Source organism: Archocentrus centrarchus, unplaced genomic scaffold, assembly GCF_007364275.1.
Source record: "Archocentrus centrarchus isolate MPI-CPG fArcCen1 unplaced genomic scaffold, fArcCen1 scaffold_43_ctg1, whole genome shotgun sequence".
NCBI lineage: Eukaryota > Metazoa > Chordata > Actinopteri > Cichliformes > Cichlidae > Archocentrus > Archocentrus centrarchus.
The window spans coordinates 89,500-110,762 of record NW_022060269.1 but is presented as its reverse complement, the minus strand read 5'-3'; the positions used below and the strand labels follow the sequence as shown (position 1 = coordinate 110,762).

At 39.9% G+C, this 21,263-nt stretch overlaps 1 protein-coding gene across 1 annotated transcript in view; it reads left to right on the top strand.

Moving 5' to 3' along the window:
- LOC115777133 (carbonic anhydrase-related protein 10-like) overlaps positions 1-19,697 on the top strand; it is a 148,796-nt gene extending 129,099 nt beyond the window's left edge. Inside the window, exon 9 of the mRNA XM_030724964.1 lies at positions 16,482-19,697. Within this exon, the coding sequence (XP_030580824.1) occupies positions 16,482-16,504 (23 nt within the window). The 3' untranslated portion in view covers positions 16,505-19,697. The remainder of the gene's footprint in view (positions 1-16,481) is intronic.
- The last annotated feature ends 1,566 nt before the right edge of the window (positions 19,698-21,263 follow it).

Below are 21,263 nucleotides of genomic sequence, written 5' to 3'. Positions count from 1 at the left end.
TACGACTCTGGATACTGGATACTCTGAAAAAGAGCGCCTCAAATCAGAAGTGCTTGACTTCCTGGCATAACTCACATAACATGCAGCTTAAAGCATATAACATGTAAACTGGAGAGGAAATACCATCTCACTAAATTAGAAGATGCTCATTTAGCCTGGAAAAAGAGTTTGTTGCTCTATAAAAAAGCCCTCCGTAAAGCTAGGACATCTTACTATTCATCATTAATTGAAGAAAATAAGAACAACCCCAGGTTTGTTTTCAGCTCTGTAGCCAGGCTGACAAAGAGTCAGAGCTCTGTAGAGCCGAGTATTCCTTTCACTTTAACTGGTAGTGACTTCATGGATTTCTTTACAAATAAAATTTTAGACATTAGAGAAAAAATTATTCATAACCATCACACAGATATATCATTATGTGCAGTTACTTTTAGTACTACTGATATTTATTTAGACTCTCTCCAGTTGATCTTTCTGAGTTAACTTCAATCGTTACTTCCTTCAATTGTCAATTAGACCCCATTCCTACTAGACTGCTCAAAGAAGTCCCACCATTAATTAATGTTTCAATCTTAAATATGATCAGTCTATCTCTATTAATGGATTATGTACCACAGGCCTTTAAGGTGGCAGTAATCCATCCATCCATCCATCCATCCATCCATCATCCATCCATCCATCCTTCCTTCCTTCCTTCCTTCCTTCCTTCCTTCCTTCCTTCCTTCCTTCCTCTCTTTTTCAGAGAAATTTCAGTCAGGTTTCAGAATTCATCACAGTACAGAAACAGCGAAGTGAAGGTTAGTGAAGGTTACCAATGATCTTCTTAGAGCCTCTGACAGTGGACTCATCTCTGTTCTTGTCCTGTTGGACCTCAGTGCAGCTTAGATACTGTTGACCATAACATTTTATTACAGAGATTAGAGCATAATATAGATATTAAAGGTACTGCACTGCAGTGGTTTGAATCATATTTATCTAATAGACTCCAATTTGTTCATGTAAATGTTAAACGGACTGCTTCTTATATAGCACTTTTCTACTCTATGTTTAGCATTCAAAGCCCTTTACACAACATGCCTCATTCACCCATTCACACACATTCATGCAAGCACTTCTTTCTACACTTAAGTGCTTTCTATCTAATATTTACACACATTCATATCCGACAGTTGCATTGGAGAGCAGCTTGGGGTTCAGTATCTTGCCCACTTTGACATGGCTGTAGCTCAGTAGGTAGAGCAGGTCACCTACTGATCGGAAGGTCAGTGGTTCAATTCCTGGCTACTGTGGGCTGCATGCCAATGTATCCTTGGGCAAGATACTTAACCCCAAGTTGCTCTCCGACCGTTCCGTCGGAGTATGAATGTGAGTGAATGTTAGATAATTAAAGCACTTAGCTTAATTAAGTAATCATGGAAGTGCTTGTATGAATGGGTGTGCATGGGTAAATGTAAAACGTGTTGTATAAGTGCTTTGAGTGCTCATATCTGAGTAGAAAAGCGCTATATAAGAACTAGTCCATTTACCATTTACCGTAGACTGGAGCAGCCAGGGATCAAACCACCAACCTTCCAATTAGTAGGTGACCAAATCCACAGGGTTCTGTGCTGGGACTAATACCATTTATACTATGCAGGCTTCCCTTAGGCAGTATGTTTAGAAAGCATTGCATATATTTCCATTGCTATGCAGATACCCAGTTTTACCTATCAATGCAGCCAGATGGCACGCACCATTTAGTTAAACTGTAGGACTGTCTCAAAGACAAAAGTTCTGGATGACCTCTAATTTCCTGCTTCTAAATTCAGATAAAACTGAGGTTATTGTGCTTGGCCCCATAAATCTTAGAAACATAGTGTCAAACCAGCTACTTACTCTGAATGGCATTACTTTGGCCCCCGTTAACACTGTGAAGAGTCTTAATGAGGTTATTTTTGACCAGGATATGTCCTTCAATGCACATATTAAACAAATATGTAGGACCGCTTTTTTGCATTTGCATGATATTTCTAAAATTAGAAACATCCTTTCTCAGAGTGATGCTGAAAGGTTAATTCATGCATTTATTACTTCTAGGCTGGACTATTGTAATTCATTATTATCAGGCTGTCCTAAAAGCTCCCTGAAAAGCCTTCAGCTGATCCAAAATGCTGCAGCTAGAGTACTGACAGGGACTAGAAAGAGAGAGCAGATTTCTCCCATATTGGCTTCTCTTCATTGGCTCCCTGTTAAATCTAGAATAGAATTTAAAATTCTTCTCCTCACCTACAAGGTCTTGAATAATCAGGCCCCATCTTATCTCAAAGACCTCATAGTACCATATCACCCCAACAGAGCACTTCGCTCTCAGACTGCTGGCTTACTTGTGGTTCCTAGGATACTTAAGAGTAGAATGGGAGGCAGAGCCTTCAGCTTTCAGGCCCCTCTTCTGTGGAACCAGCTTCCAGCTTGGATTCAGCAGACAGACACCCTCTCTATTTTTAACATTAGGCTTAAAACTTTCCTTTTTGATCCAGCTTATAGTTAGGGCTGGATCAGGTGACCCTGAACCCTCCCTTAGCTATGCTGCTATAGGCCTAGGCTGCTGGGGGGTTCCCATGATGCTTCTTCTTTTCTCACCTGTTTTCTCTCTCTATGTGTTTATACCCCACTCTGCATTTAATCATTAGTTATTACTAATCTCTGGCTCTCTTCCACAGTGTGTCTTTTGTCTCATCTCCTGCCCCTCCCTGAGCCTGGTTCTCCCTGGTTTTTTGTTAAAAGGGAGTTTTTCTTTCCCACTGTCACCAGGTGCTTGTTCATAGGGGGGTCGTTTAATTGTTGGGTCTTCTCTGTATTATTATCTTATGGTCTTTACCTTACAAGATAAAGCACTTTGGTGCAACTGCTGTTGTGATGTGGCACAATATAAATAAAATTGAATTGAATTGTACTGGCACTGGTCAATCACAGCTCTTTTTTTTATCTATCATGCATTAAAATCAGGAAAGTCTGTGATTCAAACCATATTTATTCTTCAACATGACTTTACCCTAATATACTCCAGCCAAGAAGAACAAGGAATTCTGCAACAGATGGTATGGCCCCAACAGACCCCTGATCTCAACATCATGGAGTCAGTCTAGGGTAACAGAAATAGAGTGGATGCACTGAGGCAGCTTAAACATAGAAAAACTGTGACAGATTTTATAAGATGTGTAACGGTCAGTGTAGGCTGACCGTGTGGAGCGTGAAAAGAGTGAGGACCCAAATGCAGGATGCGTGGAAGCAGAAAGGGTTCAAACTGAAAATGAGCTGTTTATTGATGGATGAAGGCAGAAAACAATGGCTAAACATATCATGAAAAACCAAGACTAGGAAACACTGGGGCGAGAGGACCAGGGACAAAAACAAAAGATCCAACAAAAGACAAAGGGAGAATGAAAGAATATACATCGACACAGGAGGGTGATTAGTGGGAGTGGAGACAGCTGAACAAAATCACAAAAAACAAGAAAAGGAAAAGCAAAACAAAAAGCAAAGCATTAGGAGCACACCCTTCTTAAATAAAACAGTACACTAACGAGAAACACATGAAACCACATAACATTAAACAAGCCAGGGATCACTAAGGATAACAACATCACCTAAAGTAAAACATTTAAGACCTAGGAACATGAGTAATTATACTACAAGGGAAAATATACAAGAAAACAATAAAATCACAAAGCAAACCTGAAATTTAAACAAAACCTTATTCCAAAACTCAAAAACACTGGGTCACCAACCCAGGACCATGATGGAAAAACCTAACTGTCAATCCACTGGGAAGCTGTAAGGAATGCACTCAGCACCCAAACAGAATTTTTTTTTTTTTGTTTACTGTCCTTCTTACAAAGTTAATTTGAGTCAAAACTATGCACAGTACAGCATAAGTATACTATATATGCAGCATTCATCTCATTTGGCTTTCTTGGTTTTCCTAGTTTTCATGCTAATCAGGGCCAACTACTGCACTGCCTGAAACTGCAACACAGCAGCACAGACTAATATAAGCACAGAGGTAATTACCAATGATCAACTGCAACTGCAAGTAAGAGAGAAAGGTACTTGTCCAGTTCAAGTGACCCTTTAATACTAGAACTCCCAGGATTTTTAGAACTACTAGAATTCCCACAGGCGGTGGTCCTTCTGACCACCGATGGGAGTTCTAGTTCAATGTGATTAGTGAGTTTTGTAAACTGACATATAGTTCATAAACTGTATTTGAAAATGTACAAAAATGAAGGATCCCCAATACTTCATTTTTGAAGTATAGGGGAGAGGTCCAGCTCTTGGACGAAAGCAGTTGAATTAATAGGGTTCTTAAATTGTTAACTCAGTAAAGGTAACTGGTCTCCTTTTTTCTCTTCTCTTTCCCTTCAACTCCCAGCAGGGCTGCGAAGATTCAGTTCAGTTCAGTTCAGTTTTATTTATATAGCACCAAATCACAGCAAACAGTCGCCTCAAGGCGCTTCATATTGTAGGTAAAGAGCCTAGATAGATTCAGGTTCAGATAGATGCCCCTATCTGAAGCTGGTTCACTTGTTTCTGATAATGGGGAAATTCCCCCTTTCCACTGTCAACAAGTGCTCACCGAGGACTGTCTGATTGGTGGGGGTTTCTCTCTTATACTGTAGGGTCTTTACTTATACATATATACAATATAAAGCACCTTGAGAAGACCATAAGTAGAAGACTTTGCACTATACAAATGAAACTGAACTGAATTGTACCCCAGTTATGAGTGGGAAGTGGACAAAATAGTAAAGACCTGCAAAATGCAGGTCATGCCAGAGGTATTACAAGGGTGGGCAGATATACATATAGATATGGCCTCGGGTTTGACCTTTTCTTTGGTGAAGCAACAATCAATAAGCACATACTATTGTAGTAAATGAAGCTCCTTTTCTTCTTGACATAAATTCAACAAGCTGCTGGAAACATTCCTCAAAGATTTTGGTCCATATTGACACGATAACGTCACACACTTGCTGCAGATTTGTTGGCTGCGCAGCCATGATGACAATCTCCCATTCCACCACATCCCAGCGGTGCTCTGTTGAGCTGAGAACGTGGTGACTGTCGAGGCCATTTGAGGACAATCGAGTCATTATCATGTCGAAGAAAGCAGCTTGATGCAAATTGAGCTTTGTTGTTATCCTGCTGGAAGTAGCATCAGAAGATGGGTTCACTGTGGCATAAAGGTCAGAAGGTCAGTACAGGCTGGTCTTACAGCAGTCATGAAAAATGAAAGCAGCATTTTATGTTCATGGACAAATTGTTCAGTGTTTTTGTGTCAGCAAACATGAATTTATGAGTAATGCTTTTCAATAGGAATATTTTCTGAAAGGAAGATGCTTTTTTTGTAGAAAAAGCAGGGAGGAGTTACCATGGCAACCAGGGGGAAAAAGTTTCAAAAGACACGACAAGTGTTTTATTTTAACCCTTTAAACCTAACTCAGTCGTTTTCAATGCCTAAACTTAACCAAGTGGCATATTTGTATTTAATGATTTCTTTAAAAGTCATACAAATGTCAGCAGAAGTCAAACTTGGGTCACTTCAGTGCCGCCCCTCAAGCTTTTTACACAGAGTGGGCCGATAAAAACACAAAATAATGTTGGGAAATTCATGTTGCGGAGCAAAAAAACAAGAAAGAAAGAAAATTTGTGTCCATCAACACAAATGAATAGATTTGTTGTGAGTATAAAACAGAACTGGTGCAGGACTGTGTTTGTCAGCAATGATACTACATGTGACATTTAAACAATAATATATAAATAATACTGCATACTGTTGGGTCATTACCTTATAAAGCACCTTGAGGCAACGGATTTGAGCCTACATAAAAAAACTGGAATTGAATTTAACTGAATTGAACGGGCCCAAAATTTGCCAGGAAAGTATCACATCATTACATCACCAGCAGCATGTTTATGCCAAATTCTGACACTACTTTCCAAATGTTGCTGGAGAAATCACGACTCTTTGTTTTTCAGATCTTCTGTGCCAATTCTGGTGAAGCCATGCAAACTGTAGCCTCTGCTTCCTTTTGTAAGCTGACAGGAGTGGCACCTGGTCTACACTTCTGCAGCTGTAATCCCTTTGCTTGAAGGCTCAATGTTTGGGGTGCTCAGAGATGCTCTGCTGCATATCTTGGTTGTGATGAGTCCCCATTTGAGTTACTCTTGCCTTCATGGCTGTCTGGCTCATTTCAATGACCCCTGCCATCAACAAGTCATTTTCACCCAGACAACTCTGGATACTCTTTTTCATATCGTTCTGTAAACCCTGGAGATGGTTATGTAGATTATATACACATATATATGTATGCACAAAATACAATTTATTTTGACAGCAGTGGTACAGATTTGATTGTTTTTTGTTTCCCAAAGGTTGGATTTGCAAAGCTTGACATGTTACTCAGACACAGATTTAATTTTTAAAATGGTTAAAAACTATACATTTACATTTTTAACACACATCAATTGTGTAGAAAATACAACTATATGATCATATATCTGTATTTCCCATTCTACATGTACCATCACATTTTGTATTGTGGACTGTTTGATTCCAAATGTTAAACTTTAAGACAAAAATGTAAAAAAAAAAGAAGCTTACGTCATTTTTACAGACAGGGTCTATTTAGGTGACTTTTAGGTAGCTTTTTTTCCTTAATAAATGAAATCCCTGGGGAGGGCTTGCCTTCCCTGTCAATTTGGCATGGGGTCTGAGATGTGGCTGCTCCAATTTACACTGTGGAACAGGTTCTGTTGGCAGTTTGGGGAACAGCGTGGCCATAAAAATATAATACATGGGTCTCATATGAATAAGGCCATCATGGCATTATTTTCGAGGAATGTTTGGTTCATATGCTGGTTGAAAAGGGACGGATAGATGGCCTGTTTGCAACTGTCTCCTGCTGTTTGTACCATCGACAGTGTGTCAGGTATACCCATTCATTCCAAACTGTTAGCTGCTGTGGAGGCAGGCATTTATGTATCTAAATGACCCTTACTGAACTTTAAGAGAACACCATTTACGCAAATTCGGGCAGCATGAAGCGCTTCGAGTGTGGTGATGTTTGGCATAAATGCTCATCGTGCAGTGGAGAGTACCTCTGGTATGCAGCAGCTGACAGGAAACACAGTCAGTGATAACCTACTTGTGAGGCCTCGGGCAGTGGAGGAAACCACAGCCGGCAAACTACAGGCTGAAACAAGCAGCAACATAACAACAGTAGTATTAAATGTAATAAAAATGACACAGAGACAGGATACAAATGACCATAGAAACAATGAACAAAAGGAGGAAGGAGTGATGCTGCTATAGGTGAGGCAGCAGGCCCTGTTCCATTGGAACAGAGTGAAAATGAAAGCAAACAGGAACAAGTAGTGGATGGCGACATACTGCCTTTATCTTCAAACACTGTGTCACAAGATGATGAATAATATTACTTCTTAAAAGAAATGAGTGGTTTTCTGGATGATACCTTTGGTAGATTCAGAGTTCATCAACTCTGTACTGAAAATCAGAAGGATGGCCAGTTCTGAGCAGCTCAGCAAACAGAAAAGATCTGTGTTAAAAATATATTGACCAAACTAAGAAAGAAAAGAGAGGAAAAGCCCCCTTAAAAACACAACGATAAAACATGGGAGATATACACAGGGTGTCTTTCTCTTGGAAGTGGCTGACTATTCTGTCTCTTCTCTTTCTTCTGCTCCTTGTGGAAGGTATGGATGGTGAACTGGAACTCTAAATGTTAATGGAGGTAGCAATAGAATTAAGCAAGGGATGTTACCTGAGCTAATAAAAAAATAAAAACACAGATTTGTTATTCCTACAAGAAACACACAGCTGGCATAATAATGCTGTTACTTTGGAAATTACTTGGAAAGTAATTTTTTAAGTCATGGTACAAACCTCGGTGCGAGTGTTGCTCTTCTCTGTCCTGAGTACCTTAATTTGACAAACTTATCTCATTCTGAAGTGGAGGACGTCAGGATTCAGTTTGTACAGGCCACAATTAGACATAGGGCCTTTGTGTTTATAAATGTTTATGCCCATAATTCTGGTAACTAAAAATTTCAGACTTTTTAACCACAGACTTTACATTTGAAAAAAAAAACAAAACAAAAAAAAAACAGAGAGAAAACCCACCTACCTTCTAGTTTATTCAGTTCAATTTTATTTATATAGCGCCAAATCACAACAGTCACCTCAAGGCACTTTATATTGTAAAGTAAAGACCCTACAATAATACAGAGAAAACCCAACAGTCAAAACGACCCCCTATGAGCAGCACTTGGTGACAGTGGGAAGGAAAAACTCCCTTTAACAGGAAGAAACCTCCATCAGAACCAGGCTCAGGGAGGGGGGGTCATCTGCCGTGACTGTGACTCTCTCTTTCTAGTCCCTGTCAGTACTCTAGCTGCAGCATTTTGGATCAGCTGAAGGCTTTTCAGGGAGCTTTTAGGACAGCCTGATAATAATGAATTACAATAGTCCAGCCTAGAAGTAATAAATGCATGAATTAGCTTTTCAGCATCACTCTGAGACAAGATGTCTCTAATTTTAGTGATATTACTCAAATGCAAGAAAATACTTGTGTGTGTGTTTTTTTAATATATGCATTGATATCCTTGTCAAAAATGAGTCCAAGATTCCTCACAGTGTTACTGGAGGCCAGAGTAAGTATCTGGTTTGACACCATGTTTCTAAGATTTATGGGGCCTTCTACAATCCTGGAGTGGTGGCCTAGGGGAGAAGAAGAGGGTTCGTCACTGAGAGGACCCTGGTTCAAGTCCTTGGGCTGGCATCACTGTGGGTCCCTGAGCAAGCCCAACCCCCCAGGTTGCTCCCCGGGCGCCCTTTGGCTGCCCCCTGCTCCATGCTGTGCTGTGTGTACTACATACTCCATGTGTGTGATGGGTTAAATGCAGAGAATGAATTTCACTGCATGTAAATGTATGTGACAAATAAAAAGCTCTTTCTTCTTCTTAATAACTCCAGTTTTATCTGAATTTAGAAGCAGAAAATTAGAGGTCATCCAGTCCTTTATGTCTTTAAGACATTCCTGCAGTTTAACTAATGACACTGGTGTGCGTCATCTGGCTGCATTGATAGATAAAACTGGGTATCATCTGCATAGCAATGGAAATATATGCAATGCTTTCTAAACATACTGCCTAATATAAATAGTATTAGTCCCAGCATAGAACCCTGTGGAACTCCATAATTAACCTTAGTGTGTGAAGAAGACTCCCCATTTACATGAACAAATTCAAGTCTGTTAGACAAACATGATTCAAACTACTGCAGAAACTTTAATACCTATAGTATGCTCTAATCTCTGTAATTAAATATTATGGTCAACAGTATTAACTGTTGCACTGAGGCCTAGTAGGACAAGTACAGAGATGAGTCCACTGTCAGAGGCTCTAAGAAGATCATTGGTAACCTTCACTAATGCTTGTTTCTGTACTGTGATGAATTCTGAAACCTGACTGAAACTCTTCAAATAAACCGTTCCTCTGCAGATGATCAGTTAGCTGTTTTACAACTACTCTTTCAAGAGTCTTTGAGAGAAAAGACTGACTACCCAGGGTTGAGACCAGGAAGCAGAGTTGCAGTCTTACACGCCTCTCTGCAGCTTCTCTCCTCCTGCCATCCCCCCAAAACCCCATCCCCATAGAGTCGGTGCCTGCTCCCAGACCACCAAAAACCAAAGCTAAAATCAGCAAAAAGATATTTAAGCATAAAAATTCAAAAACAATAAATAATACAGCTTCATCAACTGCACCAAAGAATAAAACAATTAAATGTGGATTGTTAAACATTAGGTCTCTCTCTTCCAAGTCCCTATTAGTAAATGATTTAATAATTGATCAACGTATTGATTTATTCTGCCTTACAGAAACCTGGTTACAGCAGGATGAATATGTTAGTTTAAATGAATCAACACCCCCGAGTCACAGTAACTGTCAGAATGCTCAAAGCACAGGTCGAGGAGGAGGATTAGCTGCAATCTTCAATTCCAGCTTATTAATTAATCAAAGACCCAGACAAAGTTTTCATTCTTTTGAAAGCCTGACTCTTAGTCTTGTCCATCCTAATTGGGAAAATCAAAAACCTGTTTTATTTGTTATTATCTATCGTCCACCTGGTCCTTACTCAGAGTTTCTGTCTGATTTCTCAGACTTTTTATCTGATTTAGTGCTCAGTTCAGATAAAATAATTATAGTGGGTGATTTCAACATCCATGTAGATGCTGAGAATGACAGCCTCAACACTGCATTTAATCTATTGTTAGATTCAATTGGCTTCTCTCAAAATGTAAAGGAGCCCACCCACCACTTTAATCATACTCTGGATCTTGTCCTGACATATGGCATAGCAACTGAAGACTTAATAGTATTCCCTGAAAGCCCCCTCCTGTCTGATCATTTCTTAGTAACATTTACATTTACTTTAATGGATTACACAGCAGTGGGGAATAAGTTTTTTATGGTAGTCTTTCTGAAAGTGCTGTAACTAAATTTAAGGATTTAATTCCTTCATTGTTATGCTCTTCAGTGCCAACACAGTACAGAGCAGCTACCTAAACTCTGCTCCCAGTGAGGTTGATTATCTCGTCAATAGTTTTACATCCTCACTGCGTATAACTTTGGATACTGTGGCTCCTCTGAAAAGGAAAGCTTCAAATCAGAAGTGCCTGACTCCGTGGTATAATTCACAAACGCACAGCTTAAAGCAGATAACCCGAAAGCTGGAGAGGGAATGGCGTCTCACTAAATTAGAAGATGCTCATTTAGCCTGGAAAAAGAGTTTGTTGCTCTATAAAAAAGCCCTCCGTAAAGCTAGGACATCTTACTATTCATCATTAATTGAAGAAAATAAGAACAACCCCAGGTTTGTTTTCAGCACTGTAGCCAGGCTGACAAAGAGTCAGAGCTCTGTAGAGCCGAGTATTCCTTTCACTTTAACTAGTAGTGACTTCATGGATTTCTTTACAAATAAAATTTTAGACATTAGAGAAAAAATTATTCATAACCATCTCAAAGATTATTCTTCATGTTCGGCTGCTTTCAGCACTGCTGGTATTTGTTTTGACTCTTTTGCTCCAGTTGATCTTTCAGAGTTCACTTCAATAGTTACTTCCTCCAAACCAGCAACATGTTTGTTAGATCCCATTCCTACTAGACTGTTCAAAGAAGTCTTTCCAATTATTGATGCTTCAATCTTAAAAATGATCAATCTGTCTTTATTAGTTGGCTATGTACCACAGGCCTTCAAGGTGGCTGTAATTAAACCTCTACTTAAAAAGCCATCACTGACCCAGCTGTCTTAGCTAATTATAGGCCAATCTCCAACCTTCCTTTTCTCTCAAAGATTCTTGAAAGAGTAGTTGTAAAACAGCTAACTGATCATCTGCAGAGGAACGGTTTATTTGAAGAGTTTCAGTCAGGTTTCAGAATTCATCACAGTACAGAAACAGCATTAGTGAAGGTTACAAATGATCTTCTTAGAGCCTCTGACAGTGGACTCATCTCTGTTCTTGTCCTGTTGGACCTCAGTGCAGCTTTGATACTGTTGACCATAACATTTTATTACAGAGATTAGAGCATACTATAGGTATTAAAGGTACTGCACTGCAGTGGTTTGAATCATATTTATCTCATAGACTCCAATTTGTTCATGTAAATGGGGAGTCTTCTTCACACACTAAGGTTAATTATGGAGTTCCACAGGGTTCTGTGCTAGGACCAATTTTATTTACATTATACATGCTTCCCTTAGGCAGTATTATTAGAAAGCACTGCATCAATTTTCATTGTTATGCAGATGATACTCAGCTTTACCTATCAATGAAGCCAGATGACACACATCAATTAATTAAACTGCAGGAATGTCTTAAAGATATTAAGGCCTGGATGACCTCTAATTTCCTGCTTCTAAATTCAGATAAAACTGAAATTCTTGTTCTCGGCCCCACAAATCTTAGAAACATGGTGTCTAACCAGATACTTACTCTGGATGGCATTACTTTGGCCTCCAGTAACACTGTGAGAAATCTTGGAGTCATTTTTGACCAGGATATGTCCTTCAATGCACATATTAAACAAATATGTAGGACCGCTTTTTTGCATTTGCGCAATATTTCTAAAATTAGAAACATCCTTTCTCAGAGTGATGCTGAAAAGCTCATTCATGCATTTGTCTGTGTAGATTCTCAGTCATCCAGGTCATAGTAGTCTCTGGAGCTTGAAAAAGGCGACTGGACTTCTTTTTGTTTCTTGAAGACGTTTCACCTCTCATCCGAAAGGCTTCTTCAGTTCTCAACCAAATGGTGGAGAGACCCAGGTATTTAAACCCCTGTGGGCGTAGTCCCCTGGAGGTGTTCACATTTTGGACAGGGAAAACAGATGGTTTGAAAGAGGAGTGAAAGAAGCCATCTATGTCCACTGTGAACAACCATCATTGAACAGAGGAGGTGGATTACGTCACCAACTTTCCCCCGCTTACAGTGCTGTCCTGAGCTCCCTTCCCAGACGTCTCAACCCCCATTCACACCTTTGTTCCAGTGACCTCAATAGGCCACAGGAAACAATGGAGCGGAGTCCTAAGTTGGTTTCAACTGAAACCACTGATTAAATATGACCCACGCCCCCTTCACACCTGGGCACATGTGTTCACGCACATGATCAATAGAGGGTCATAACCACCTCCAGGGGACTACGCCCACAGGGGTTTAAATACCTGGGTCTCTCCACCATTTGGTTGAGAACTGAAGAAGCCTTTCGGATGAGAGGTGAAACGTCTTCAAGAAACAAAAAGAAGTCCAGTCGCCTTTTTCAAGCTCCAGAGACCATTCATGCATTTATTACTTCTAGGCTGGATTATTGTAATTCATTATTATCAGGCTGTCCTAAAAGCTCTCTGAAAAGCCTTCAGCTGATCCAAAATGCTGCAGCTAGAGTACTGACAGGGACTAGAAAGAGAGAGCAGATTTCTCCCATATTGGCTTCTCTTCATTGGCTCCCTGTTAAATCTAGAATAGAATTTAAAATTCTTCTCCTCACATACAAGGTCTTGAATAATCAGGCACCATCTTATCTCAAAGACCTCATAGTACCATATCACCCCAACAGAGCACTTCTCTCTCAGACTGCTGGCTTACTTGTGGTTCCTAGGATACTTAAGAGTAGAATGGGAGGCAGAGCCTTCAGCTTTCAGGCCCCTCTTCTGTGGAACCAGCTTCCAGCTTGGATTCGGGAGACAGACACCCTCTCTATTTTTAAGATTAGGCTTAAAACTTTCCTTTATGATAAAGCTTATAGTTAGGGCTGGATCAGGTGACCCTGAACCATCCCTTAGTTATGCTGCTATAGGCCTAGTCTGCTGGGGGGTTCACATAATGCACTGTTTCTCATTCACCTTATTAACTTTGTTTATACTCCACTCTGCATTTAATCATTAATTGATATTAATCTCTGGCTCTCTTCCACAGCATGTCTTTCTCTCCCCTCAGCCCAACCGGTCGCGGCAGATGACTGCCCCTCCCTGAGCCTGGTTCTGCTGGAGGTTTCTTCCTGTTAAAAGGGAGTTTTTCCTTCCCACTATCACCAAGTGATGCTCATAGGGGGTCGTTTTGACTGTTGGGTTTTCTCTGTATTATTGTAGGGTCTTTACCCACAATATAAAGCTCCTTGAGGCGACAGTTTGTTGTGATTTGGCGCTATATAAATAAAACTGAATTGAATTGAATTGAAATTGAAAAGGAAGGTTGGAGATTGGCCTATAATTAGCTAAGACAGCTGGGTCAGTGATGGCTTTTTAAGAAGAGGTTTAATTACAGCCACCTTGAAGGTCTGTGGTACATAGCCAACTAATAAAGACAGATTGATCATTTTTAAGATTGAAGCATCAATAATTGGAAAGACTTCTTTGAACAGTGTAGTAGGAATGGGATCTAATAAACATGTTGCTGGTTTGGAGGAAGTAACTATTGAAGTTAACTCTGAAAGATCAACTGGAGCAAAAGAGTCTAAACAAATACCAGCAGTGCTGAAAGCAGCCGAACATGAAGAATAATCTTTGAGATGGTTATGAATAATTTTTTCTCTAATGTCTAAAATTTTATTTGTAAAGAAATCCATGAAGTCACTACTAGTTAAAGTGAAAGGAATACTCGGCTCTACAGAGCTCTGACTCTTTGTCAGCCTGGCTACAGTGCTGAAAACAAACCTGGGGTTGTTCTTATTTTCTTCAATTAATAATGAGTAGTAAGATGTCCTAGCTTTACGGAGGGCTTTTTTATTATTATTTTTATTATCCAGAGATTTATAATTAATTGAGCTACATACAAGGAACAAGAAGTGGTACAATAACGCAGTTAGAGCCAACACCAAATGAGAGCACCACCAATCAGTTAACCAGCTGTTCAATGCTTCTGCTTTGTTCTGTGACAAAACAGTAGACTGTTGTACTGTACAGTGTGCTCTGTATAGTAGACCAATCCCTGAATGGAGAGGCATTGGGCAAGGTTGTTATTCGGTGTGTTGTATGCTTTTGCCATTGAGCCCCTCTTGAGCCAACTTAGGCAGGATCTCATGGGGTTAACCTTTGTTATAGACGGCAACATATCAGTTAGCTTGTCTGTCTGTGCTGATGATATAATTGTGTTTATTGGCAATCAACATGATATTTACGTATTAAAACAAGAGGTATCACTGTATGGGTGTGCATCCTCTGCAAGAGTTCACTGCCAAAACAGTGAAAGGTTACTGATACAAGAATGGAAAAATCAAACATCAGCCATCACTTCTGGCTGGGCTGCAGTGGAACAGAGAAGGAATGAAATGCCTCTGAGTTTTCTTAGCAATAATAATTTCCAGCAAAAAAACTGGGAGGTGTAGTTGAGAAAATTAGTGCCTTATTGTGTAGTTGGGCATGGGATCAGCTGTCCTATAGGGGGAGATGTCTGGATAAAAATTATCCTGCTGCCTTGATGATCTGGTTCATGGTTTTTGAGCCTCAACATGCACTGATGGAGGAAATACATGTATTTATTTATTTATTTGGGGGGGGGGGGGGGGGGGGTTACCATTGGATCAAATCTGCAGTACTTTTTTTACATCTATCTGAAGGCGGACAGGGATAAGGTTGCATAACAACTTTTCATCTTCAGACTGCACAGCATTTCCTATACTTCAAACCACAGATGTGGTCTGAAACAGCTTCTGTATGTTCTGAGTCAAAACCTTTGAGAAAGCATCTGTTTCTCCTGGAGCTGACTGGTATGGACAAGTCAGGGACTTCAGCCTTCTGCCAGTCTGTTCTTAAGGCATGGACCACAGTCTTAAATGTTAAGAGAAACTGCTCCAAGCTGTGTGGGGGAAGAGCCCCTGGTTGCTTGATTCTGCTAGCATGAAAAGAGTCCTAACAACAACTGGCCTGACAAAGCTGACAGGGTTGAGATTGTGTTGGCAGTCAAAAACTGCTGCCATGCTCAACCAACAAATTGGTTTCAGGTAGTTGTGTGTCCTGCAGAAGTTGTTGGAGGAAGTGGTAGCTGCCCTGGTCTCTTTTGGTGAGCATTAGCTGTGGGTTCTGCAGTTTGGACTACATTTCCACCATTGCCCATCAAGTGCTGCAGTAGAGGAACATGAAAGAGATGGGACTCTTCTATCTCTTAGAACACCAGAGACAGATCTTCCTAAAGCCTAGAAGAAATCCTTGAATGCTGTAAGTGTGAAAGTTCCAAACAGATCTTTATTACTTGTGTTCTGGAGTTGAGGTGGTTTGGTGTATTTGCACCACATTCCAAAGGCAGCTGGAGGTTGTTTGTAACCCTTTACTTAACATGTTGTACTAGCTCCCATAGAGAAATGCAATGCAGATCTCAAGCAGAGGGTGGGGCATAGGGCCATGCCCACAAACAGACACGTGGCACACATAGGAGGTCACTGTGTGTTTTGGAAAGCTGCAACATATGGGTTGGCTGTCCTAGGCTAGTTCCTTTCTTTACATTACAGTGCTTGACTGGGTTTGCACAATGCAGCACAGCAGAAACACGTGTGTCTTGTCAGTTTTCTTATAGGTCAGGCAAAAATGGGAATCTGGTTAACCAGTAGGAACAAAATGAAAGAATGTGGGTCTACAGATGTTGAAGTTATGTGTTGGTTTCTGTTTGTATCAGAATTGAGTTTACCTACTGTAAAATGGTGGCAGACTTGGATCATTTCATCTGTGTTTGAGGGGGGGGGGGGGGGGGGGTTTCTCCTGTGTACAGTGACTTACTTGTTTTAAGTTTCTGAACATTTGTACATTGGTTTACTTTGGGCTGGCGTGAGGTTGTGAATATGTGCAATAATATTTTCTAGGAGTTTTAAATATGACTGTAAATAAGGAATTGATTCATTAAAGGATTAATGCGCTTCTCTTCTCATCTCATCTCTAGTGAACCAGTGGCTCCTGAAGTAGAAGTGAAGCTGGAGCACCATAAAAGGAGAGGAAGGAATCACTGGAGTCCTTTTCCCACTGCCGAACCAAGCTGAGCTGAATAAATGGGACATGCACTCAATGAAAAGCACAAGAGCTGCACACACATCACTAAAGACAGCTTAAGAAAACTGATATTAGCTAAGCTCAAATTACAACACTCTAACTGCTATGCTGGCCTCCTACACATCCACTGTCTACCAGTACTCATCGGGGGCTGCACAGTAATGGTACAGATCAGTCCGAAGTGTGAAATAGACCATAAGGACTCTGATGTCTACATTGTACTGTCTTTTTATTTGCTCTGTCTAGTCACATAGATTTAAGTTGCAATGATCCAAATATTTTTGGCTGGTTTTTAGATGTGTGGATGCTGCTAAAGATGGCAGTACCTCGGGTTTGCTTATGATAATCACTTGTTGATATTCAAATCTAGTCTACAGAAAATAATTATGAAAACTATCACTCATGGGAGGAATTATTGCATTTCCAATGATCATCTGTCCCCTGCCATGAAAGAAATCCTCAGCTTTGTTATGATGAGACATGAAAATATGCCTATTCTGATATCAAATATAATGACTAAAGATGATCATTTTCAAAAAGAATGTGGAACTTGTGAATTGAGGTTACATAACTAAGGGGAGGGAGAAACTGCATCTCTGACATTTTACAGACCTGAACAGATGGAGTCACTAGAGACTGGAAAGGGATAGGTCACTCAATTTGCATGATTTTGAAAATATTCACTCGTCTTCATGGTATTTAATTAAAAAACGGAGTCAGAGTTCACCTCGCATCAAGTCCCTGCTTTTCACAGCAATGTATCAAGAGCTGACCTTCCCTCATTACTCCAAGAGCAAACAGATACACACGCAATCAACTGTTTTCACCAAAGTTTATGCTACAAAGCTAACCCTGTGCAAATTAACCATTTATTAATCCCTGCATTGAATAGCAACTGTCCTAGCAACTGTAATGAGACGTGAAGCCTGTCGAGCTTTGGATTTCTCCACCACTGAATCAAGTGTAGGAGAAGTGTGTGTGTGTGTGTGCGTGTGTGTGTGTGCGTGTGTGTGCATGTGTGTGTGTGTGTTTGGGGGGGTGGCAAAAAAACAAGAAAAAAGAAATGACCAAACAAAACAAGCTCTCTTGTACTCTTATTAGTGAAGTCAAAGCATCTCCTCTGTGTTCATTGTAATTATGACTGGTGTCAAGAACAAAGTGATGGGAGAAGCATGATATGATAGGGTACTGAGAGAGGAGCTGTGGCCCTGCATGAAGACGTCAGGAGTGGCAGAGAAGTATGTGAGGTGCAGGACGTGTAAGAGGACAGTGAGAAAGTGGTGAGGTGTGTGATAGGAGCTGCAGACTGATTTGAGGTGGGGGTAGAATTTAAACACAGGACAAAGCTGATAGTTTTATTGTAATATTCAGTCGGTGTAACCATGACATCAAAGGTTCTTTAATATTATTCAAGTACTTGGTACTTAGTTTACCAGCTTACTAATGCTGCGCTAGCAACACAAAAAGGATAAGGATACTGACTACTTGTATCTACAAGCCAGTTTTCTGCTGCATCTCACTTAATATTTCCTGCTGTCTCAAGCAAATTAAAAACACTAATAATACTATACAGAGCCAATCTGAAGAGTAACGACTGATTTTTTTAGACATACTGTGATTTATTCAATCTAGCAGATTTTACAGTGTAAGTCCCGTTAGCAGTAGACACAAATTTAGGTTGTATTTTCTGTCAGGTCCCTTTTTCATTGAGATGTCAGATATATCAGAAAAAGATGAATCTTCCAGCTGTAATTATAACATTTGGCATTTATTTTCAAGTGGAAAACGGGCAATTACTGTAACTCCAATATTATGGAAACACAGTGCCATGCATTACCATCAAATCAGATAGCAAGTCATATTAAATACTTGGTTTTCAACCAGCATGTTTCAGTGTTAACATTAGTTAATGCGACCCACCCAATAAAGTTGTTAGGTAGTTATTATTCCATCTGCAACTGTCTGCTAAAAATGAAAAGATGTTTTTTTCCCTTCCACCATTGTTACTGTAATTTGCATGTGTGCCATGAGAGAAATGAAAGTTTGATACATGTCAGAAAGTAAAGGGTGGGGGGGCTATGAGGCCGGTCAGTTGGATATGAAATAATTGGTCAAATTTAGCCCAAGTAACACAGAGACACAGCAAGATTAAATTGCTCTACTTTCAATATTACATTTCTGCCACTGAACTCATGTTGCTGGTTATTACTATAAAGTGTAAATGACATTATTGATCTTGTTTTTATTAAAGTGGGAAAACATAATTTTTTATCAAACTCAAATGTATTTCAGACAGAAGATACAGACAAGAATGTCTGAAGTGTTCAATTTGCTCTGTGGAGTTTTACTGTAAACAAAAGTTAGTTTTTTTATTTTGTTTGAGGTGTCCTGTGAATACATGTATTTTTACATCTATGCTAGTTTCATGTTTCCATTGTCATAAATCTGCATAGCTGATTCTTACTGTTTAAAACCAGTATGGTTTATATCAGCAGCACCTATAGATTAGGAAAATTTAGTGACAACACTGGCAGGACTGAATGTCACACCACGTGAAACTAGGACAGAGTCGTGGAACAGCTGCTCTGCAACTAAAACTCCACAGAGCAGTAAGGTACCAACAGCTGTTCACAAGAAAGGTCCTGTGGGTTGAAGACCTGATCAAAATTGATTTTTTTTGTTCCATTCAGAGTTTACATGCATTGATGGTTCTTTGGTCTGGTTGTAGCTCCTGAACCTGACTGATAAAGATCTCTAGTCTACATGTGGAATATTAAAGGCCCATTTATATAATGGTTGGTCATCACGGATTAACACCAACCCAGCTGGTCAGCTTGTGAGATTGTTTTTATTTTAATTTTTACCTTTCAGTTTGCTGTGATGTTGTATCTCATGAAGGGAAAAAAGCTGAGTCTTTCTGTTTGTTTAGTTTTAATATGTAACTGTAATGAACAAATGGAACTACGATGAGGGTGGAGATATGTGTTATCACATCTGGAAAAGGAATTCACAATTAGAAAAACTACATGTCTTTTGAGGTAACTTGAAATTATACTCATGTATGTTGAGTGTAAATATGGGTTTTGTTTAAGATGGATTACAGTGGAGATTATTACCTTTTTGAACAAAAATAAATGCTATTGTTTTATGTCAAAAAATTGTGGAACTCGTGTAATTAACCCAAACACATCCATGTTGGATAGCAGTAGAAGCTTTATTGAGTTTGTGACATATAGACCCTTTTACAGCCTACGTCATCAAAGGATGTGCGCGCATTTTGGCAACAGAAGTGAACTGCTACTCCATTCAAATCAATAAGAACGAGGAGACTGCGCAGCATTTAAACGTGATTTAAAAGCGATAGCATCAAAATGTCTGCTGTTGCGTGTTTGGCTGTCAGAATTTCTACTCTACCAAAAGTGCACTGAAGTTGTACCGAATCCCACCGGATCACAGCTGTTTGAGAGAAAACGGAGGCACCTGTGGTTGCAAACCATCAAATGTACTGATAAAAATTGGACTGAGGACACGATCAGAAATGCTCACGTTTGAATATGTTTGTGTAGATTCTCAGTCATCCAGGTCATAGTAGTCTCTGGAGCTTGAAAAAGGCGACTGGACTTCTTTTTGTTTCTTGAAGACGTTTCACCTCTCATCCGAAAGGCTTCTTCAGTTCTCAACCAAATGGTGGAGAGACCCAGGTATTTAAACCCCTGTGGGCGTAGTCCCCTGGAGCGGAGCGGAGTCCTAAATTGGTTTCAACTGAAACCACTGATTAAATATGACCCACGCCCCCTTCACACCTGGGCACATGTGTTCACGCACATGATCAATAGAGGGTCATAACCACCTCCAGGGGACTACGCCCACAGGGGTTTAAATACCTGGGTCTCTCCACCATTTGGTTGAGAACTGAAGAAGCCTTTCGGATGAGAGGTGAAACGTCTTCAAGAAACAAAAAGAAGTCCAGTCGCCTTTTTCAAGCTCCAGAGACCTCACGTTTGAAGCGCCCATTTTATATCAGGTAAAGTTATTTATCTTCCGGTGTTTATTCCGGGATGTCAGGTATCTAAAGTAAACAGCATTAGCTGGTAGGCTGTTTGGCTTTTAAACTGTACTGTGGCTGTTTACAGGTGAGGCATCGCTGGACTCAGAGAGTCCTGATTTTTAAATTAATATTTAGATTACAAAATGCAGTGCCAGTCAAAAGTCTGAGCAGACTCACATATTAATGGTTGAGCGTGTCTCACAGTGTGACTGGAACAGTATATATATATTTTTTCATTGTAAATCAATAATATCTGCAGTCGGAAAACTCTTAACAAGCTAGAAAAGCAATTTGAGGAAGTACTCACGCTGCCAGGCAGGTAGAGTTTGCTGCAAGGACGTAGTTCTCTGACTTGTTTACAATTACATTTGTCACAAACTACTGACAATGTAACAAAGTGTTTAATGAGAATGAGCAGTGGTGACTGTCCTAAAAGTTAATGTGAGCAAGGAGACACCAGTGTAACACTGAGAGTGTTTGAATGACAGTGAAAAATATACACAATTAGAATTTAGAGATAGTGACAATCTAGGACTTCTGTACGAACAATATTTAGGAGTATCCACAGTCTGTTCTGATTGGATGCAAATTTTTGCCTTCAGAACTGCCTTAATATTTCTTGGCATA